Source organism: Staurois parvus, unplaced genomic scaffold, assembly GCF_062004578.1.
Source record: "Staurois parvus isolate SC_StPar_1 unplaced genomic scaffold, SC_StPar_1.0 ptg000467l, whole genome shotgun sequence".
Taxonomy (NCBI): domain Eukaryota; kingdom Metazoa; phylum Chordata; class Amphibia; order Anura; family Ranidae; genus Staurois; species Staurois parvus.
In genome coordinates, this window is record NW_028318263.1 from 452509 (window position 1) to 476583 (window position 24075).

Below are 24075 nucleotides of genomic sequence, written 5' to 3' on the forward strand. Positions count from 1 at the left end.
GTTTAAGCATCCCTTACTTTATCACAATGAAAAATGGAGGAAAAAAACAACAATTTTGGCTTTAGATATACTTTAAGCAGTATAACTGCCATGAACATGTATCCCAAAATTAGCAACAGATGCGGTGTTCTAGATCCAATACAGAGACTCTCATATGATTTAGATGTATGGCTTGTACAAACTCTCTTGCAACAGTGACTATGTTACTTGTTATTACAGAAAGACCTGTCTCTGTAACCCTGGGATATCACATAACGCACAGCAAATCAAAGTATATCCCAACACAAAAGAAATAAACAACAAATTAGTAAAAAAAAAAAAAAAATGTAAAAAAAGTCAGTCCGTACAAAAGCATGATTTCAGTTTCAGGTAGAGTACGCTGAGCGGTAGCATTTACTGGCTCCTGGTAAGTTCCAGCCTCATGTACACTGTTGCTTTTGGCTTTTTTTTTTTTTCTTTTTTTTTTCTTTTTTGTACCAAAGCCCCTGAAATCAACTCGATAAAAGTCTGTGTGTCCGTGTACACATAGGCTATTACCAGAGTTTAGGAACAGCAGAGTTTAGGAGCACTTAAACGTGGTAACAGCGTTTAAATGAGTCTAAAGCATTTTGGCGTTTATTCACGTCAACAGAAAATACTCCAGCCAATCAAATAAACGCCCAAGCGCTAAACACGTTCCCCCGTTTACACGCCTTTTTCCACAGCCAGGAGAGCTAAACGTCTAGGGGAGTACCAGGGGCGGACTGACAACTCATGGGGCCCCCGGGCAATAGGGGATCATGGGGCCCCTATGTCCTTGCCCAAACTCAAAAAAGCCTATGAAAAAGGTACCAGGGGCATCTCATGGGGCCCCCTACTGACCCCGGGCCCTCGGGCAGTGCCAGAGTTTCCAAATGGTCAGTCCGCACCTGGGGAGTACATGTGTACATCAGGCCTTAGGATCGTTTCCCACCTTCCTACAACATTTTCCATACGATCACATTTAAAAAAGAAAAAGACTGCTGTAATGGCTGCAGCAGGTGGGCAGAGCTGGGAACTAATCGCAGAGGTTATAGCACACAGCATCCCGCACATGCCTGGCTATAAGTGCACAGCAGCTGTCAAAGAAGCCAAAGTGTTAAAGGGGGAGATCCTGCCTTGGGAAACACTCAGCCATGTTTGGACATGTCTGAACCCCTTTTTAGCTATCCCGCCAGGAAGTAATGAAAGCCAACAGCCAATCATAGGTTGAAAGGAGGTGTTCCCATCACAGGGTGGTTACTGTAGGGATACAAAAAAGGCTCCAAAGTGCCACGTTCTAATCAAAATGATTTGTGATTGAAGATAAAGGACCTTATGGACTTTATAGGCACTACAAATAATGGTTCATAAAATGTAACACTTTATTGAACATGCACAGAATGGTAAATATACGTATAAAACAAAGATTGTTACAGAATATATTCTAATCCTGTAATTTAAAGAAATAAAATCAGTGCAGATTCATGTATTACTAGTATCTCCCGCATTAACAAAGATATGCCACAACCCAGCTGAGTTGTGGGAGATACTAGTAATACATGAATCTGCACTGATTTTATTTCTATACGTTACAGGGTTAGAATATATTCTGTAACAATCTTTGTTTTATACGTATATTTACCATTCTGTGCATGTTCAATAAAGTGTTACATTTTATGAAAAATTATTTGTAGCGCCTATAAAGTCCATAAGGTTCTTTATCAGCCAATCATAGGTGGCAGAGGCATTTCCCGCCCCCATACGAATACATGCCCCTTGTACATACTGTATGTGCAGCTGTAGGGTGGAAAATGGCTCCACCATCAATGGCTCTCACAGCTGCCTGATGGGACAGTTCAGGAGGGTTCAGACTCGTGTCTGAACCCGCCTGAGCTTATCTTTAGTCTTGGAACTAATTTCGGAGATATGGGCTGAAAATGTGCAAATGTGCTTGTGTATCAGTACATCAGCCTGTAGTTCTGGGAAGTGTACAGCACAGGGTGACCATGTTGATACATGTGACAACAAGCACCCCCACTTGCAGCATCACCAGGTAAAACTGGATAAAAGAATTAAGGGGGAAAAAAGAAAAAAAAAAACATCAACCATTTCTTGAAAATAAAGCACTGTATACCGCATGTTTTTAAATGAGCCTTTAGATACATTTAAAATCAGCAGGATATATAATATATCTCTCTCTCTCTCTATATATATATATATATACATATAGATAGATATATATACATATATAGATAAGTATATATATATCTATATCGACAGAGAGAGAGATAAAAATCAGCTTTCTGCTGGACTATTAAGTGCACATACATATATACATATATATATATATATATATATATATATATATATATATATATATATATATATATATATATATATGTATGTATGTATGTATGTAGATAGATAGAGATATATATATATAGATATAGGTAGATAGATAGATAGATAGATATATATATAGATATAGGTAGATAGAGATATATATACAGTCATGGCCGAAATTGTTGGCACCCTTGATATTTTTCCTGAAAATCAAGTATTTCACACAAAAAAGGTATTGCATTAACACATGTTTTGCTATACACATGTTTATTCCCTTTGTATGTATTGGAACAAATATAAAACAGAGGCAGAAAAGCAAATATGACATAATGTCACACAAAACCCCAAAAATGGGCTGGACAAAAGTATTGGCACCCTTAACTTAATATTTGGTTGCACACCCTTTGGAAAACATAACTGAAATCAGTCGCTTCCTATAACCATCAATAAGCTTCTGACACCTCTCACCCGGAATTTTGGACCACTCTTCCTTTGCAAACAGCTCCAGGTCTCTCTTATTGGAAGGACACCTTTTCCCAACAGCAATTTTAAGATCTCCCCACAGGTGTTCAATGGGATTTAGATCTGGGCTCATTGCTGGCCACTTCAGAACTCTCCAGCGCTTCTTTGCCATCCATTTCTGAGTGCTTTTTGACGTATGTTTGGGGTCATTGTCCTGCTGGAAGACCCAGGATCTTGGACGCAAACCCAGCTTTCTGACACTGGGCCCTACAGTGCGACCCAAAATCCTTTGGTAATCCTCAGATTTCATGATGCCTTGCACACAGTCAAGGCACCCAGTGCCAGAGGCAGCAAAACAACCCCAAAACATCATTGAACCTCCACCATATTTTACCGTAGGTACTGTGTTTTGTTCTTTGTAGGCCTCATTCCGTTTTCGGTAAACAGTAGAATGATGTGCTTTACCGAAAAGCTCTATCTTGGTCTCATCTGTCCACAAGACGTTTTCCCAGAAGGCTTTTGGCTTACTCAAGTACATTTTGGCAAACTGTAGTCTTGCTTTTTTATGTCTCTGTGTCAGCAGTGGGGTCCTCCTGGGTCTCCTGCCATAGCGTTTCATTTCATTTAAATGTCGACGGATAGTTCGCGCTGACACTGATGCTCCCTGAGCCTGCAGGACAGCTTGAATGTCTTTGGAACATGTTTGGGGCTGCTTATCCACCATCCGGACTATTCTGCGTTGCAATCTTTCATCAATTTTCCTCATCCGTCCACGACCAGGGAGATTAGCTACAGTGCCATGGGTTGCAAACTTCTTGATAATGTTGCGCACTGTGGACAAAGGCAAATCTAGTTCTCTGGAGATGGACTTGTAACCTTGAGATTGTTGATATTTTGCCACAATTTTGGTTCTCAGGTCCTCAGACAGTTCTCGTCTCCTCTTTCTGTTGTCCATGCTTAGTGTGGCACAGACAGACACACAATGCAAAGGTTAAGTGAACGTCTCTCCTTTTTATCTGCTTTCAGGTGTGATTTCTATATTGCCCACACCTGTTACTTGCCCCAGGTGAGTTTACAGGAGCATCACATGCTTGTAACATTCTTATTTATCCGCAGTTGTGAAAGGGTGCCAATACTTTTGTCCAGCCCATTTTTGGAGGTTTGTGTGACATTATGTCGAATTTGCTTTCTTTCCTCCCTTTTTTTGTTTTGTCCCAATACACACAAAGGGAATAAACATGTGTATAGCAAAACATGTGTTAATGCAATACGTTTCGTGAGAAATACATGATTTCCTGGAGAAATATCAAGGGTGCCAACAATTTCGGCCATGACTGTATATATAGATATAGGTAGGTAGATAGAGATATATATAGATATAGGTAGATAGATAGAGAGATATATAGATATAGGTAGATAGATAGAGATATATATAGATATAGGTAGATAGATAGATATATAGATATAGGTAGATAGATAGAGATATATATAGATATAGGTAGATAGAGATATATATAGATATAGGTAGATAGAGATATAGATATAGGTAGATAGATAGATAGATAGATAGATAGATAGATATATATATATATATATATATATATATATATAAAAATCAGCTTTCTGCTGGACTATTAAAGGGATAAGTGCACTTTAAGACAAAGTGCACTTACTCTTATGACCTAACATGACCCACTCCCCCCATCCTTGGATGCCTACTTACCTTTCTCAGCTGTGGTCGCCAATGTTTGTTTACATCCATTGCTGCGAGTCTTTACTGTCCTGGCCGTGCCTGCGCATTACATTCGCATAGAGATTTATGGGGTCGTCTCCCTTCATCTCTGGCCTTGATCGAGGTGCAGCCTTACAGAAGTCTATGGGGCTGTAAAATGCAGGGGCAGCCAGGAGAGTGAGAATTGCAGCGCTGGAGGTAATACAAATAAAACAGCAGCTGTAAGATCGAGACAGGTATGAATCTGTGAGGGAAAAATTAGCAAAAAGGATAACGTGCACTTATCCTTTAAAAAAAAGACAGAGCACGTTGCCAGAGGGCAAGTACAAGCCAAGAGAACAAAATCATCCAAAGTTGGTAATTCAGAGGCCTGGTTTTGGAAAAGGTTGCGATTAATACAGTCCCTTAATAAACGGTGTTCGGAAAACAAGGCGGCATACTTTTTATTGCAGAGCAGTGTGTGTCAGTTTTCCTAGGAATATAAAATGTTTTGAGAAATGACAATTATACGGCAAACTAGAATGGAAAGAAAGGCTAAGGAGCATCCAGCTGTGTACACTTACCTATTTGAGTACACTGTTTAGAGAAAACAAAAAAGAAAGCCTTCAGTGGGTACAGACCTTGCCAATATGGCCACAGCAGTGTAGAAGCACAGAAGACGGACTACCCCTCGCTAAGCACACGCAGACCTAGTTACCCCCGGGGTCAGTTACCTGAACGGCATGCACAGCTACAGACTCATATTAATTCTTTCCTCCCCTGGTCGGGAGAGTACAGCTTGTATTTTGCTGGCCACAGAAGTGGGGACTTTTCTGCCGATACAACAGAGGTTATCAGGTTTAAAAAGAAAGAAATAAAAGTTTGCAAACGTCCAAAATCTATTAGCAAACAGCCTTCCAGTAGACTAGAAAAGGGGAGAAAGTGGTCACGTGACCACGGAATCAACCTATTTTTTAAAGGAATGTAACAATAGTTTCATAAAGTTTATTATACAGGATGGTGTTTCTCTTATATATCTTAACTGCTTTTTTGCTTGCTCAAGAATTGCTTGCTCAGGAACACTGATTGGAAACATCCCCCCTCCCCAATCCCTATTCCTGAATGGTGAAACTGCAGCTCTTGATGAGTCTTGCCTCAAGGACATTCGCCCCCCTACCTCAAAGACAAACACCCCCTGCATTCGGAAAAAGTGTCCCCCGTCTAAAAGACAAGTGCCTCCAGGACAAGCATCCCTCAGCTCCAGGACCAGCGCCACCCTCGCCTCCAGGACCAGCGCCACCCTCGCCTCCAGGACCAGCGCCACCCTCGCCTCCAGGACCAGCGCCACCCTCGCCTCCAGGACCAGCGCCCCCCCCCCCCCCGCCTCCAGGACCAGCGCCCCCCCCCCCGCCTCCAGGACCAGCGCCACCCTCGCCTCCAGGACCAGCGCCCCCCCCCCCCCCGCCTCCAGGACCAGCGCCCCCCCCCCCCGCCTCCAGGACCAGCGCCCCCCCCCCCCCCCGCCTCCAGGACCAGCGCCCCCCTCAACTCCAGGACCAGCGCCCCCCTCAACTCCAGGACCAGCGCCCCCCTCAACTCCAGGACCAGCGCCCCCCTCAACTCCAGGACAAGCGCCCTCCTCACATCCAGGACAAGCGCCCCCCTCAACTCCAGGACAAGCGCCCCCCTCAACTCCAGGACAAGCGCCCCCCTCAACTCCAGGACAAGCGCCCCCCTCAACTCCAGGACAAGCGCCCCCCTCACATCCAGGACAAGCGCCCCCCTCACATCCAGGACAAGCGCCCCCCTCACATCCAGGACAAGCGCCCCCCTGCCTCCAGGACAAGCGCACCTCGCCTCCAGGACAAGCGCCCCTCACCTCCAGGACAAGCGCCCCTCACCTCCAGGACAAGCGCCCCTCACCTCCAGGACAAGCGCCCCTCACCTCCAGGACAAGCTCCCCCTGCCTCCAGGATAAGCGCCCCTCACCTCCAGGACAAGTGCTCCCCTGCCTCCAGAACAAGTGCTCCCCCCCCACGACAAGTGCCCTCTACCCTCCATGACAAGCTGCCCCCTGGAGCTGACCCACCCTCTTCCTTTCGAAGTGCTGCTATACAGGAGGCAGATATGGACGTTTGCAAACTTTGATAGAATAACAAACCTTTTGCCATTTCGTACAGAGAGCAACCCATCTGTGGCCATCACTACAAGGGGGAGGGGGGGGTAACCGAGCAACTCAGAATAGCAGGAATTCCATTATTATCCTCACTGTCTGCAGCTGCAATGGCAACAGTTTCCTATCCACGCTGACTAGTTTTTTTTTTTTTTTTTTTAATTAAACTAAAACATTGTTGACAAAAAAAAAAGTACAGAGAAGAAGATGGAAAAAATGGTCGATAACTCATCAGAATTGTTATTTATTTCCTTCCAAAACTGTAAACCTTTTACAGACAATCCAACATGATGAAGGACAGAATCCCTTTAACTGGGGAGGGTGCAGGGGAGGATAAAAAAAAGTGAATTGTGTTACTGAGCTTATGTTTCTTACCTTCTCATATTGCAAAAGACCACAATCTCTATAAACAAAAGAATATGTTGACAGTTTTAGGCAGGAAGATAGAGGAGTTTTCATGAAAAAGTTGCCTAGCCTCCATGCTGAAAATTGACACTGATAAACCAGAACAGTTAGAGGTCCCTTCTCTACAACTAGGCAGCTAGAACATGACAACAAAAAAAACAAAAAAAAAAACAAAAAATAAACAAAAAGTAAAGAAAATAAACTTATAGGCCCAGTACATGCACTGACATGCAACAATAGAGTCATGCAAGAAACTCGTCTAACGCTGGCGGGTTTACACACTTCTAGGCTTTTCTGTACGCATAAAAGGGGAATAAAAGACAAGAACACAACGGAGGGCTTACCTTTAAAGAAACCGCCATAGATCGACTCTCCGCCTTTCCCGTTACCTAATGTGCAACAGCAGAATTTCAGTAGCTGAATGTCATATCATATCAAAGCACACAACCTATATTTTAGAACATCAGCATATTTCATTTCAATAGGAAGGTGGCTGACATGGAAGACTGACAGGCAATGCCTGGACCAGGCAGCGTTAAAACTGCCGCACCGCGATACTTACCTGAACTACACCATGTCCGCTTGTAGGTGGGCGATCAGAGAAGGGGGATCCACCGCCTGAGTTGGCCACCCATGTGAAAGGAGTTTTAGGCTGCCCATTTTTTTTTTTTTGAGAGTCCTCAATCTACACAGCCAAGGAGGATAGAGCAGCCTTTTTCAACCAGGGTGCCTAGGCACCCTGAGGTGCCTTGAGGTTTCTTCAAGGGTGCCTTGGCAAAATGCCTAAAAATTGCCCAAACATTTCCCAAAAGCCAGAAGTGGATCAAACCTACCTTCTAGTTACACAAAGCCACAGGTTTTCATTGTACACCATTACGACCTTCTAGCTACCGGTATCCCAACAATCAATGACATCATCAATTCATAAGGAGGATGTTGGTTTTTTTGCACAGCATCCTTGTTTGACTGTCCCCTGCCCCTCTCCATCAGCCCTGGGGTCACAATAGCTGAATGATGGAGAAAAACTGAGGGAGAAGAAAAACTCTGGAATAATAGTCACTATCAGTGTGCAAAAGTGTATTTGATTTGGAAGAATAAATCACCTCTGTGGTTGGATGTCCTATGTGTGTGGATATTGAACCATTATGTAAAACTATTGGAATACTTTTTACATTTTAGAATGGGGAGCCTCAGGAGTATCCATAATTTTAGAGGGTGCCTTGACTGAAAAAAGGTTGAGAAACACTGGGATAGAGGAATCCTTCCCACTTGGACACTGTATTCTGACAGCAGGGACTCTCAGCTTTTATAGAAACAAGACGGGAAACCACACTTGAGTAAAAATGCAATAACGCGCAATGAAAATCAGCTAGCACGCTGTGAGATACTCACCATTACTGCCTCCGATGATGTCCACTGTGACGAAACGCGGAGGGTGGAGCTGAACGTTCCAAGAAGCGTCCCCATGCTGTTCTGGACAGAGATTTCTATACACAGCGCTGCCATTTTCTAATTTATGTTAGCGTATTTACACTTTTATTATTTGGATTTCACACTGTGAGGAGCAATTGGATCGTTTTGTTTTTTCTTAACATGGGTATATTAAATCGGATGATCGATGAGGAGAGGAGAATATCAAATATATATGCTTAAAGCAGAGTTCTACTCAAACTAACAAAAAATAAAAGTCAGCAGCAACAAAAACTGTAGCTGCGGACTTAGAAAAAACAGCCACTTACCTGTCCCTCGGCCCCATGGTGTCCCCCCCGCTCATTTCACCAGCCGTCCGGTATTCCAGGAGGCCGGCATCTTCAGTGTGGACACCCGGCTGTGATAGCTTGCAGCTTCACAGCCGGGTACCCACTGCGCATGCGCGAGTAGCGCTGCACTTCATGAATGGTCCTGTAGTCTTCTATAGAAGACTACAGGGAGGACACCTTCCGCTTCCGATCACCTAGGTGATCGGACCAGAAGTGGGAGCGGGTACCTGTCAAATTCAGACACCCGCTCCCGCTCCCCAAGGGTGCCAATCCTTAATGGGGAGTGGGGGAGCAGTCCTTAAAGCGTTAAAGCGGAACTTCCCCTTTTGGGTGGAGCTCCGCTTTAATGCTTCCATCATGTTGGCCGCTTGCCCTGATAACTGGAGGGGATACCTACCAATAAAGATTGCTCCATATACTATACGAGTTCTCCGTAACTAGATTCATAACTTTCTGGCAAGCCATTGGGTGTGGTAGCACAATGGCAGGGATTTTACGCTGTCAGAATACACTGATCAACAGCTGCAGCCCCCCCAACTGAGAAAATTGTCCTGATATCTGGAGGGGATACCTACTAGTAAGGATTGTTCCATGAGCTCTATGACTTCTCCGTAACTAGAGGGTCATATCTTTCCGGAAAGCCATTGGGTGTGGTAGCATGGTGGCGGGGATTTTAGGCTGTCACAATACACTGATCAACAGCTGCAGCCCCCCAACCGAGAAAATTGTCCTGATATCTGGAGCAGTGGTGGACTGAGAACTCATGGGGCCCCAGGCAATAGGGGATTATGGGGCCTCTGTGTCCTTGCCCAAACTCAAAAAAGCCTATGAAAAAGGTACCAGGGGCATCTCATGGGGCCCCCTACTGACCCCTGGCCTTTGGGCAGTGCCCAAGTTTCCAAATGGTCAGTCCCCCCCTGATCTGGAGGGGATACCTACTAGTAAGGATTGTTCCATGCGCTTTATGACTTCTCCGTAACTAGAGGGTCATATCTTTCTGGTAAGCCTTCTGTTGTGGTAGCATGGTGGCGGGGATTCTCAACTGTCCGTATATACCTATCAACAGCCGCTGATCGAGAACATTTTCCAGCAAGCCCGCTCGACAGACATTGATTGTTATTTCAACTTCTGTCGAGAGGAAGCCGAGACAAATGGATGAAACATTTGGCCAGTCCCTGCAGAACCAGCCACATTTTGATCCATCTATGGCCAGCTATAGTCCTGTTTGACCATAACCTCTATCATTATACTGCTCGTTGGGTCCCAAGCCCTACTCCATAGAAGTCATGGTTTCCACACACTGCACTGATGATGGCCAAATAGCTTGAAAGAGCTGTATGCAGTTTAAAATACATGCTTTTACAAAACATTTTTTTTCTAAAGATAATAATATAATAGTATAGTGTAATAATTATTGCATATAAACAAGTTAACAATAAGTGACAATAAACCAGGGTGGATAAAAATCAATGATTTTTAAAAAAAAAAAAAATCTGATTTTTTTTATTTAAATCGGATTTTTTTGAATAAAATGCTTTTTGAGGAAAATATATTACCATCCAAAGGTTATTCCATCATGAAATAAAGATTAGTTTTTTAATTATGTAGAATAAGGCTGTATATGTTTAATTTTTTTGGTAAATAAATTCCATGAATCCATTCACAATGTCACGCTCTTCCAGAGGTTTTTGTAAGATTATTGGGCAGTTTCTCTGCCTACAAGATATTATCACAGATGATTGGTTTACTTTTGCAGTTCTCAAAACTGAATTTGACTCGGCGGAGATCACATGCCTCTTCTTCACAGCAAAAATGTTATAACATGAACAGAGTTAAGAAAAAGACCTTCATCCTAACTTCTACAAACCTCTGAATACAGAATCAACCCCTTCAGTGCTAAGTTTCAAGAAGTTCAGTGAATAGAAGAGAAACAATATTTTTCTGATTGTTTGGAGTGGAATAGATCTGCACAAGTGAAACTAAGTGTGAGGAGGAAGGGGCTGACAGTCTAAGTTTCTTAAAATATATATATTTTGTTAAGCCAAATTAGTTAACAAACATGGATGTTTGTTTAAGCAAATAACATATGCTGGAATGTTGTTGTTTCAGTTGAATAAATCTATTTAAATTGTTATTATTAAGGTAATGATTATTTTTCTCCTTCCTAAGTACAACAGAAAAGTTGTCCAAATATGAATGATTAACCTATTAAACTGGGGATAAAAAAACTAATATGAAAAGTTGTTATTCTAAAAATCTTCATCTACTTCCATATTAAAGTTACACCAGCAAGAATTAGTCTTTATGTAGAAAACTAGGATTTAAATCAAGCCTTACTGACTAGTGATTTAAATCAAATCCACCCTGCAATAAACCAGTATGATTAACAACCTTACAGTTGCTGCCTCTCATTATTATCGTCGTTGGGAATAAAGCACACAGTCATCAATTCAGTAACAAGTGTAACGGCAACTGCTGGGTGCAATAACTAAAAGCAACTCGTATACACGCAATCAACATGTAGTTATACAGGTACTTTTAATCAGCATTTACAACATTACATATTCTACGCATGTGAAAGACCCTCGACCCAATGAATACCTGCCCTGGCACATCATAGCATTCACCCGGCACTCCAAGAAATAACAGAACCCAACTGCAAGATTCTTGCACTGTCAAAACCTCCACTTTTAATTATCACGCGACACACAGGAGGCTATATCTTATAGTCATCACAATCTGCATAATCACACACACCAATAATAACGTGAGCATTACAGCATGAAATAGACACATCATTTGACAGCATCACAGCATAGAATACATTACCAAAGCTATGTGGAAGTGGGAAGGAACGAATCTCATCGGAACCATACTGCCCAGGGGGTCACGGGGAAGCCATAAGCGCAACCAACTGATGAGCCCATATAGCCTTGGCAAGAATCCCAGCGTCAGAGCGTCCTCTGGCCACTAGGGGGCTTCCTAAATTGATCTCGCTTTGACTCCCGGCTTTTAAACCATTTTTCTGGCAGCTTTCCAATAGTGGGCGGGCGCCACACCCACCACAGAAGGAGCTAGCAGAAAGATTCCACGAGGATAACAGAGTACTCCACATCATTATCTGAAAAGTCACACTTTTGCTTCAGTTCAGCTTCTTACAGCTTCTTACAGTTGTGCTCAAAGGTTTACATACCCTGGCAGAAACTGTGAAATGTTGGCATTGATATTGAAAATATGACTGATCATGCCAAAAAATGATCTTTTATTGAAGGATGATGATCTTATGAAGCCATTTATTATCACATAGTTGTTTTGGCTCCTTTTTAAATCATAATAACAGAAATCCCCCAAATGGCCCGGATCAGAAGTCTCCGCCCCCTGGATCAGAAGTCTCCGCCCCCCCAGATCAGAAGCCTTCGCCCCCCCAGATCAGAAGCCATTTCTTATCAAATAGTTGTTTGGCTCATTTTGAAATCATGATAACAGAAATCACCCAAGTGGCCCGGATCAGAAGTCTCCGCCCCCCCGGATCAGAAGTTCCGCCCCCAGATCAGAAGTCTCCGCCCCCAGATCAGAAGTCTCCGCCCCCAGATCAGAAGTCTCCGCCCCCAGATCAGAAGTCTCCGCCCCCAGATCAGAAGTCTCCGCCTCTGGAATGTTTGGCCTTGGTACAGACACACAAGGTGACACACACGGGTTAAAATGCCAATTAGAGGTTAATGTCCCACATCTGTGCCTTTTTAAAATTGCAATTAGTGTCAGTGTATAAAAGCATATTCAAGGCTTTGGATATCTTTTCATGTCCTTTTCCATCTTTATAAAGTTCCATTACCTTGTTACGCAGGACTTTTGACAATTCTTTTCTGATCCCCATGGCTCAGTATCTAACCTAGTCAGTGCTTCCACGTAAGAGCTAACACATTGACTATTTATACGCTGACACTAATTGCAATTTAAAAAGCCACAGATGTGGAAAATTAACCTCTAATTGGCATTGTAACCCGTGTGTGTCACCTTGTGTGTCTGTACCAAGGCCAAACATTCCAGGGGGCGGAGACTTCTGATCCGGGGGGCGGAGAATTCTGAGTCGGGCCTTTTGGGGGATTTCTGTTATCATTATGATTTAAAAAGGAGCCAAAACAACTATTTGATAATAAATGGCTTCATATGATCATCATCATCCTTCAATAAAAGAGCATTTTTTGGCATGATCAGTCATATTTTCAATATCAATGCCAAAATTTCAGAATTCTGTCAGGGTATGCAAACTTTTCAGTACAACTGTATCTACCCCAAACTTCTTCTCATCTACACTACACTTAAAGATTTCTAATTTCTCAAGCAAATAGATGTCTTTAAACAAGTTCCTATCTTCTAATGTGACATTACTAGATGCCACAAACACGTTCAGTTCCATAAATAAGTTCTTATCTTACTCTAAGCAGAATATCTTGTGACTCTGTTCCTTTGGCTTAGAAAAAACTCAAAGAGTATTATAAACAAGCTATATTAAACCTGAACAGAGAAAGTAGAAGCAAGCCATGGGCAATACCCAATCAATTAATATGACACTAAACCAGGAGCCTCCAAACTTTATAAACAAAGGGCCAGTTTACTGTCCTCCAGACTTTAGTGGGGCCAGACTGTGGCCATCAGGAGTACGAAATGTCCCACCATCAGTGGAAGTGAATGAACCCCAACACTGATGCCGTTTGGAGAAATTGTGCCTAATCATTGGTGTCATTGGGAGGAATTGTGCTCTTCATTGGTGTCAGTGAATAAAATAGTGCCCCAAGGGCTGGATAAAAGCAAGCAAAGGGTAGCATTTGGCCCCCCGGCCGCAGTTTAGAGACCACTGCACTAAAGGATATGCGTTTTCTCCAATACTTAAAAAGTTACTAAACCCACAACAGTAAAACCAGTTTGTAGATGCAGTAAAGCATGCTTCTTATACTCACTGTAGAACCTAAGGGGTTAATCCTCTGCAATGTTTAAAAAAAACGGTTTGATCCTGTCTTCTCTGCTCCTCCCATTTTCTACTGTCCCCAATCCATCTGCTGATAGTACAGAGCTCTAGGAGTCACTCTGCATATGCTCAGTTTAGTGTATTGCTAGAGAGTATTTTTCCTTAGAGACGGTGCATGTGATCAGCAAAAGGTCCAATAAGCACTGTCAGAGGTCAGGGGTCCTGCATCCTCCTACAGGAGAATGAAAACTCCTCCTACAAGCTTTAAACAGTGCTCTGCTGGACACTGATAGAAATCACAAGACTGCTATATACTGCTGATGAAAAAAGGTATTTAGCAGTTTATATTTACTAAAATAATTGTATTTCTATGTTGTGTGTACTTTGGGAGACCAGATATAGTGAATGCAGGGTCCGGGGAGAGCGGATATAGTGAGTGCAGGGTCCGGGGAGACCAGATATAGTGAATGCAGGGACCTAGGAGACCAATTATAGTGAATGCAGGGTCTGGGGAGACCAGATATAGTGAATGCAGGGTCCGGGGAGAGCGGATATAGTGAATGCAGGGTCCGGGGAGAGCGGATATAGTGAATGCAGGGTCCGGGGAGAGCGGATATAGTGAATGCAGGGTCCGGGGAGAGCGGATATAGTGAATGCAGGGTCCGGGGAGAGCGGATATAGTGAATGCAGGGTCCGGGGAGAGCGGATATAGTGAATGCAGGGTCCGGGGAGAGCGGATATAGTGAATGCAGGGTCCGGGGAGAGCGGATATAGTGAATGCAGGGTCCGGGGAGAGCGGATATAGTGAATGCAGGGTCCGGGGAGAGCGGATATAGTGAATGCAGGGTCCGGGGAGAGCGGATATAGTGAATGCAGGGTCCGGGGAGAGCGGATATGGTGAATGCAGGGTACGGGGAGAGCGGATATAGTGAGTGCAGGGTCCGGGGAGAGCGGATATAGTGAGTGCAGGGTCCGGGGAGACCGGATATAGTGAATGCAGGGTACGGGGAGAGCGGATATAGTGAATGCAGGGTACGGGGAGAGCGGATATATTGAATGCAGGGTCCGGGGAGAGCAGATATATTGAATGCAGGGTCCGGGGAGAGCGGATATAGTGAATGCAGGGTACGGGGAGAGCGGATATAGTGAATGCAGGGTCCGGGGAGAGCGGATATATTGAATGCAGGGTCCGGGGAGAGCAGATATATTGAATGCAGGGTCCGGGGAGAGCGGATATAGTGAATGCAGGGTACGGGGAGAGCGGATATAGTGAATGCAGGGTACGGGGAGAGCGGATATAGTGAATGCAGGGTCCGGGGAGAGCGGATATAGTGAATGCAGGGTCAGGGGAGAGCAGATATATTGAATGCAGGGTCCGGGGAGACCAGATATATTGAATGCAGGGTCCGGGGAGACCAGATATATTGAATGCAGGGTCCGGGGAGACCAGATATATTGAATGCAGGGTCTGGGGAGACCAGATATATTGAATGCAGGGTCCGGGGAGACCAGATATATTGAATGCAGGGTCCAGGGAGACCGGATATAGTGAATGCAGGGTCCGGGGAGAGCATACACCTCTTACCACTGCAGCTAAAGGGGGTGCGGTTGGGGCAGGGGTGTTAAAAACACATCTCTACTGTGGGGTTTTACCACCTTCCAAACTGCAAATGTAAATGAACCCTTACTGTTTTGAGCCCCCTAAATGTGCTTTCACACCAACGTGCTGCGGTTTACCTGAGCGGCATGTGCAGCACAGTGCATCTGCGACTTCCCTTAATTAGCTGTGCTTTGCCATAGATTTCTATTAATTCCTGCAGGTGTGGCGCACTTTCTGAAAGCACACCAAAACTCCTGCATTGAGGAGTGCACCAAACCCGCAGGATATAATAGAAGTCTATGGCTAAGTGCAGCAAACCGGCAGGAAAGCTGCATGTACACTGCACTGCACCTGTTGTGTGGGTAAACCGCCAAGCACCAGCATGAAAGCAGCCCTATACTATTATGCCCAGTGTATTGCTTTGCACTGACCTGAAGATCTCTTCTTTCCTGGCACCACTCTGGAGACTGCTAGCCGGGATAAGAGGTGGCGTGCGGTTGGTATCACTCCACATGGGACAGGAGCCAGCACTACAAAGAAGATATCCGCTTATGCGACTCTTGCTCCCTACTACAGCTCCAATTTCACAAGTAGACCATCTGCATTGCACTCTGATGCTCTGGGATGGCGGGTCAGCAAGCAAAGGCCGTGGTTTTCCAGTCACCTGACCGCGATCTATGGGTTGCTGATGCCTGCCATAGTCCATCTCGGAAGTGAGCCACAATGTTGGCCATATAGGTAGGCTTGATGGTCAGGTATCCACAATGTTGGCCATATAGGTAGGTGTGATGGTCAGGTGTCCACAATGTTGGCCATATAGGTAGGCGTGATGGACAGGTGTCCACAACGTTGGCCATATAGGTAGGTGTGATGGTCAGGTGTCCACAACGTTGGCCATATAGGTAGGCGTGATGGTCCGGTGTCCACAACGTTGGCCATATAGGTAGGTGTGATGGTCCGGTGTCCACAACGTTGGCCATATAGGTAGGTGTGATGGTCAGGTGTCCACGTTGGCCATATAGGTAGGTGTGATGGTCAGGTGTCCACAACGTTGGCCATATAGGTAGGCGTGATGGTCAGGTGTCCACAACGTTGGCCATATAGGTAGGCGTGATGGTCAGGTGGACCACAACGTTGGGCATATAGGTAGGCTTGATGGTCAGGTATCCACAACGTTGGCCATATAGGTAGGTGTGATGGTCAGGTGTCCACAACATTGGCCATATAGGTAGGTGTGATGGTCAGGTGTCCACAACGTTGGCCATATAGGTAGGTGTGATGGTCAGGTGTCCACAACATTGGCCATATAGGTAGGTGTGATGGTCAGGTGTCCACAACGTTGGCCATATAGGTAGGTGTGATGGTCAGGTGTCCACAACTTTGGCCATATAGGTAGGTGTGATGGTCAGGTGTCCACAACATTGGCCATATAGGTAGGTGTGATCGTCAGGTGTCCACAACATTGGCCATATAGGTAGGTGTGATGGTCAGGTGTCCATAATTTTGGCCATATAGGTAGGTGTGATGGTCATGTGTCCACAATGTCAGACATATAGGTAGATGTGATGGTCAGGCGTCCACAATTTTGGCCATACAGCATATCATCACTTCAATCTTTTGCTCAGTACTGTGTTATCAAAATTTAACTGTCACCTATAAGTCCCAGCAGGCAACACCAGGACCATACAGGGTTCCTTCCGTGAATGCAACCACTGATTGTAGTAATTCTGATTTACTACAGAACTTATTGTTTGGTTGTATACCGAAAACTGCAGTGAACACAATACAAAGTAAGGCAATCTGATCCATCAGGACGGAAGCTCTCAGGGAGTGGTGATACTTTTTCCCTAAGGCTGCGGTAGTTAAACTAGAAAGGGTATTCATAGAATTGTTGTTCGTGTTACTAAAGTCCTATGGGTATTAGGTATGACTCACAGATAACACAATACATTTTTCTGTGACAATAAAATCTCCCCCCCCCCCTTTAACATGTGCATACGGGTGACGGCTACATTTGGATCTGATCACAGAAATTTTAGGCAATTCCAGCACCTGCCAGACATTCTGCAACTTCTCCATCCCTAGTGGACTGATCGGTTCTTCAGTGATGCAATGCAAGTCATCTCAGGGTAATGTAAATTAAAGAGCAACTCGGAGCAGAAAGAAAATGATCCCTCGCAGTGGAGCTGTCTCTGCGGTGCATAGGTTAATAGCTCATTTTGTCCAGGGGAGAGGAGAAACAGTTTTACTTACTTGATCTTCCTCTCCCTGTGATCTGATGGTGGACCATCACTTAACGCCTTCACGTTCAGAGCCGGGCTATAACTCCTGCCCTGGTCTAGATGGAATCAGGAATCTAGATCACTAGAGTGTGGGGGTGCAGAAGCTGTAGGGACAGGTCTAGCTACAGGGAGGAGGAGCAGAGGAGTTGGTAAGCAAATTTTCTTTTATTGCTACCCAAGATCAGCCAGACTCTGGTTCCTCCAGAGATTGCTACGGCTTCTTCCAGCTGTGCCTGACTGACCTCAGATTGGTCCACCAAAGGACTAGTCTGCCTGTTGCCAGTTACAAAATACCTCTACCATTGTAAGCTGGCAGGACACTGAGGGTCTGTAGAAATAACTTAGATCAGCTATTCTCAACCAGGGTTCTAGGGCCAACACCACTTGGCAGAGGCAGCAGCATGACTTCAATAAACTTTTTAGCCATCTCTAATGGTGGCATTCTGACCAACACCGTAAGGATAGAAAATTGTTCCGTTAGATGTCCAGAATAAACCACTGTAAGGAGGGCATCCTGTTCACAGACCACCAATGTGGGGTACATTTTTCCCCACTTACCCCCAATGAATAGGTTAAAACAGGGGTCCTTGAGACCTAAAAATTGTTTTGTGGGTTCCTCTTGGGTGAGAAAGGCTGCCCTAAATGTAAAAACTATTAAAGTGGTAATAAATTTGACTCACCACTACAGAGGCTTCCATCTTCACCCGGTCTTTGTTCCAGGTTTGCAGGCTCTGACCACTTGGTTGGCTGAGCCTCAATGACGTCACTGCCACATGTGCGCATGGGAGCCTCAGCCGTGACACACAGCTCTGAAGGAACAGCATGGGTATGCCATTTCTTCAGGGCGCATGTGCCGGTGACATCACTGGCTGCAGGGACGCTGAATATCTTCCAAACAGTGCATGTTTAGGATATATTCCTTGTACCTACATGTAATTGTAAGCTTACTTGCAGGTAATAGTGTTCAGTGGGAGTTTACTGTAACTACTTGCCAACCGCAGATAGCCGAATGACGGCTACACTGCAGCCGGCCAGTTCTGGGAGGGTGTCATATGATGTCCTCCCAGAACACGCTCTCCTGCGCGCCCCCGGCGATCTCCGTGATCGCTGTGTCCTACGGACACAGCTGATCACGTTCTGTGGTAAAAGGCCAATCACAGCGGCCTTTTACCACGTGATCAGCCGTGTCCACGGACACGCTGATCACCGGGAAATGCAATTGCAGGTTCTCGGCTGCACTTTCCTCACGCGGTCAGAGCGTGAGGAAAGTACTGCCGAGAACTGGTAGTTGTCCGAGCGGGGATCGGCACCGATCATCAGGGCACTGATGATTAGTGCCCTGATGATCGGTGCCAAGCAGTGCCACCCACCATTTCCGCCCACCTGTGCCCAGCAGTGCGCCCAACTGTGCCCAGCAGTGCGCCCACCGGTGCCACCCAGCAGTGCCACCCACCTGTGCCACCCAGCAGTGCCCAGTGCCACCCAGCAGTGCCACCAACCAGTGCCCATCAGTGCAGCCCAGCAGTACTACAAGTCAGTGCCCAGGGGTTGTGCCAGTCAGTGACCAGCAGTTGCGCCAGTCAATGCCTAGCAGTGCCGCCACTCAGTGCCCAGCAGTGATGCCAGTCAGTGCCACCTCATTAGTGCTGCCTATCAGTGCCGCCTATTAGTGCCCATCAGTGCCACCTCATCAACGCACATCAGTGAAGGAGAAATATTACCTGTTTGAAAAATTTTATAATAGAAAGAAAGAAACTTTTTTTTTCCAAATGTTTTCCATTTTGTTTGTTTATAGCGCAAAAAGTAAAGCGCCCAGTGGCGATTAAATACCACCAAAAGAAATCTCTATTTGTGAGAAAAAAATGATAAAAATTTCATATGGGTACAATCTTGCATGACCGCGCAATTGTCAAAGTGCGACAGCGCTGAAAGCTGAAAATTGGCCTGGTAAATAAGGGGGTATAAGTGCCCGGTAGGCGAGGGGTTACAGCCACAAAAACTGTAGCTTCTGACTTTTAAATAACAGCCACTCCCAATCCAGCGGTTTCCTAACCCCAGACGTTCTTTGCTGTTGTGTCCTGTCTCAGGCTCTGGCATCTTAACTGTGGGCAGCTTGACAGCCAGGTGCCCACTGCAAAAACGCGAGTAGCGCTGCGCACGTGAACTGTCCGGCAGTCTTCTGGGACCTGTCATGTGTCCCAGAAGACTGCAGGGAGGGAGGGGGGAGGAGAACTTTTGCTTCCGATCGCCTAGGCGGCCGGAGCGGAAGCGGAAGCTGGTACCTGTAAAAATCAGGTACCCGTTCCCCCTGCTCCCATTTCTTTACCAGGAGAACGAAACCAGGCCTTAAAGCAGGACTTCCCCTTTTGGGCAGAGCTCTGCTTTAACCTTTGCAGTGTGGACACAGCCTCACTGCAAGGGATAATTTTTATTTGCCAGCCTTTAAAGTAGCAGTAGGAATGACATGACTATTGCCCAGTCTGGCTGACTTTATGTGGTACCCGCAAATGCCAGAAAACACCCGAATAGTCAGATCTCGAAGGAACAAGAATAAGTCACATTAACTAGTACTGGAGGTGTCTGGCCTCCTGAGTCTATCAGGCAACCCAGTGTATGTCACAATCTTTACGTTTGTCACAAGTCTTTAATATTTCTTAGTGAGAAGTCTAAATACATTCTTCACAGTAGAGTTGTCTCTGGGGAAGAAGATGATGCATCTGTACCCACCATTCCACATCGTTATTTTTTTGAACCAATCACCCTTTGTCTGTTGGCTTCCTGTATTGAAAGCAGACTCATAGCCTCCTGCAGAGTAACTTCTGTTCCTTAAAAGTTGCAGCCGCCTATGACCACTTGAGCCAAAGCTGGCCTCTGAAGCCTAGTACAGGGGTAGGCAACCTGTGGCTCTCTAGCTGTTGTGGAACTACATTTCCCATGAGGCATTGCAAAGATTACAAAACTGACAGTTACAGCTATGACTTGCAGAGGCATGATGGAACTTGTAGTCCTGCGGCTCTCAGGTTGCCACACGAAGAGAAATTCGGACAGAAAATAACGTTTTCAGGGAGATCGTCTGATAATATGATTGTTAGTACGCAGCTTTCGAATGCCGATCACGATAGCTCATGCGGAATTATCCAAAGGGACAAGCATGAACATTTTTCTCGTACGATTATAGAATGAACGATTTTTGTTTAACCTCTTGCCGTACACCTGCTGTTTATAAACGGCAGGGCGGTGGCACTCCAGGGGCGGGTTGCCGTTCCTAAACGGCACCCGCCTTTTCTAGCTGTGCGCGCTCCCTGGGAACGCGCAGCACCTCGATCCGGTACCCGCTGTGTCCTCCGGACACAGTGAAACACCGATCGTCGGACGGGACCTCTGTACGAGGTCCCGATCATGTGATCACTGATTGGCCAATCAGTGATCACATGCAAAGTAGTAAGCAAGATGTCACTTGTGACATCATTGCTTACTACGTGTGAAATCTGTGAATGATCACAGAGATCACATGGTACAAGGCTATTCACAACAGCCTTGTACCATGTGACAAGCTGTGACCAATCACAGCTCACTCAGTATTTCTCAATGGCTGCAAGACTGCAGACAGAGAGAAAGAAAAATGATTGCTTTTACATCCTATATGGGTGTAAAAGCAATCACTGTAAAAAAAAAAAAATCTTCATCACCCCCCACGAGCAGTACAGTGTCACCATGGTGACACTGTACTGCTAGGGTGACAGTATGTAAAAAAAAAAAAAAAACCCATAAATAATAATAAAAAATAAAATAAAAATTAAAAAAAAAGTTTAAAAATTATAATTTTTGGTTATAAACTAATTTGGCTTATTTTTTTTTTACTAAAAATATAACGGAATACATTTTGGTCCAGATTTATGATGAAAGATTATTTATTTGCAAAATTTTATAAGAAAAACACTTTTCAAAAGTTTTGGACTTTTTCATTAACATAGCAAAAAAAATAAAAATCCCAGTGGTGAATAAATACCACCAAAATAAAGCTTTATCTGTCTCAAAAAAATGGTAAAAAATTCATATGGGTACAGTGTTGCATGACCGCGCAATTGTCATTCAAAGTGTGATAGCACTGAAAGCTGAAAATTGCCCTGGGCAGGAAGGGGGGGAAAGTGTCCGGACTGGAAGGGGGGGGGGGGGGGTCAGTACAGTATTCATCTGTAAAAAATCAAGTGATCAAGACCACACATGCTTGGAAACAAAAGAATACATTACAGCACATTATATCTTCGTGGAAAATTGTATTCTGGCGTATGAGAATTTTTGTAACTCTAGTAACCTATTTGTTTTAATATGAGACTAGCAAGTTTAAAAAAAAAAAAAAAAAAAAAAAAAAAAAAGGACAGTCATGCGTCCAATTTTTTTCATCATGTGTACCAGAATTTAGTCTTTCTATATACACTAGAGGTCGGTCAGGCTTGCAAGTTGTTCAGATTGTGACATACAGTGGATTGCCTATAGCACATCATATGAGACGGCTCTGTCCAATTCGCACTGCGTTTCTGAATGGTGATAAGAATGGTGGACATCCAAAATGGTTGACGCGTTTCGAGGACTAGCCTCTTCCTCAGAGCTAATTTTCATGTACAGTTGCAAGAAAAAGTATGTGAACCCCTTGGGATTACGTGGAGTTTTGCATGAATTGGGCATAAAATGTGCTCTGAACGGCGACTAAGTCACAACAATAGAAGAACACAGTCTGCTGAACATAATACTACACAAACATTAGATGTTGCCATGGTTTAATTGCACATAACATGCAAACATTCACAGTGCAGGGAGGAAAAAGTATGTGAACCTTTGGACTTAATAACTGGTTGACCCTCCTTTGGCAGCAATAACCTCAACCAAACATTTCCTGTAGTTGCAGATCAGACCTGCACAACGATCTGGAGTCATTTTGGACCACTCCTCTTCACAAAACTGTTTCAGTGTAGCAATATTCTTGGGATGTCTGGTGTGAATCGCTCTCTGAAGGTCATGCCACAGCATTTCAATCGGGTTGAGGTCAGGACTCTGACTGGGCCACTCCAGAAGGCGTATTCTGTGCTGTTGCAGCCATTGTTTCCGTAATCCCAAGGGGTTCACATACTTTTTCTTGCAACTGTACTTTTGTGAGTAGAATACCTTCTTTTATATTTAATAAACATATTTTTAAAGGTAATGCACAAGGCCGGTGCACCCTCTGTTTTGTTTTTCTCTATTAGTATTTTTGGACTCCCTGGTTCTTTGAGGGCGGCAAGGCGCGCATATTCCCAGACATTCGTTGTGTGATCCCTATGACATAGAGTCCATCCCTAAGCGCAGGAGAATTTGGGTTTTCCACTTTCACATCACTGGTGAAGCGGAAATAGCTGACTCTTGGGAGGGAGGAGAAGGGGAACCTGAGCTGTTGAGGAGTCATTGCTGGTAGAAGGTGTTGAGCTGTTGAGTCACTGCTATGAGTGGGAATAGGGGAGCTGAGCTACTGAATGACTGCTGGGAGCAAGGGAAGCTGAGGAGAAATCACTGCTGGAAGGAGCTGAGCTGTTGGAATACTGACGCGAGCAAGGTGGGCTAAACAGTTAAGGGTCTATGTTGGGAGTAGAGAGAGCTAAGCTGCTGAAAGAATGACTTAAATGCCTTAAGTGCTTCTGTGAATTTTGAGGATGAATTGCTCCACAATACCTGCAGCTACTGAGTTTAGAAATAGTTTCTTTTAAAACACCTTTACTATTTGTTAAGAAACTGTGAATACTTGAATGAACAGAAGCCCCATTACATGTAAATGCAGCTGGCCCCAGGTGCTGCCAAAAACACAGATGAAAAAGGGCTGTTGAACAAGGATTTTACTTCTCTATCGCCTCTCCTTACCTTCACTGAAGTCGCCACCCTGGATCATAAAGTGTTTCACCACTCGATGGAAGGTGGAGCCCTTATACCATAATTTTTTCCCTGTTACTTTTCCAATTCCCTTTTCACCTGTGGGCACAAGAAGAGGCAGAGCAACCATCATTGGCAACAGGCAAATCATCCCACAGTAGACGTTATTAAGGTGCGCTCAGTCTAGGGTTATTTTTACGTTTATATACATACGGATGTTGATTTCTAACTCTATCATCTGAAAAAAAAAAAGAAAGAGAAGAACACTTTCCACAGATTGTTGGGTCACCTTTATAGCAAAATGCCACCTTCACCTACCTGTACACAGACACAGGAAGTTCATGCAAGTTTTAGGACAGACATCGGAGAAGAGCTGAAACACAATACGGCCAACTGCGGAGGAAAAGAAAAAAAAAAAATGCAAAAGTATCAATGGAAAGATTCTGATCAGAAAAATGTACAAAGCTAGTGATTT

At 44.6% G+C, this 24075-nt stretch overlaps 1 protein-coding gene across 1 annotated transcript in view; it reads right to left on the reverse strand.

Annotated features, from left to right (window-relative positions):
* NKTR (natural killer cell triggering receptor) overlaps window positions 1-24075 on the reverse strand; it is a 108779-nt gene that overhangs the window by 57345 nt on the left and 27359 nt on the right. Inside the window, exons 3-5 of the mRNA XM_089689029.1 lie at window positions 23919-23993; window positions 23592-23699; window positions 7439-7483 (exon numbers count right to left, since the gene is read on the reverse strand). Of these exons, the coding sequence (XP_089545155.1) occupies window positions 7439-7483; window positions 23592-23699; window positions 23919-23993 (228 nt within the window). The remainder of the gene's footprint in view (window positions 1-7438; window positions 7484-23591; window positions 23700-23918; window positions 23994-24075) is intronic.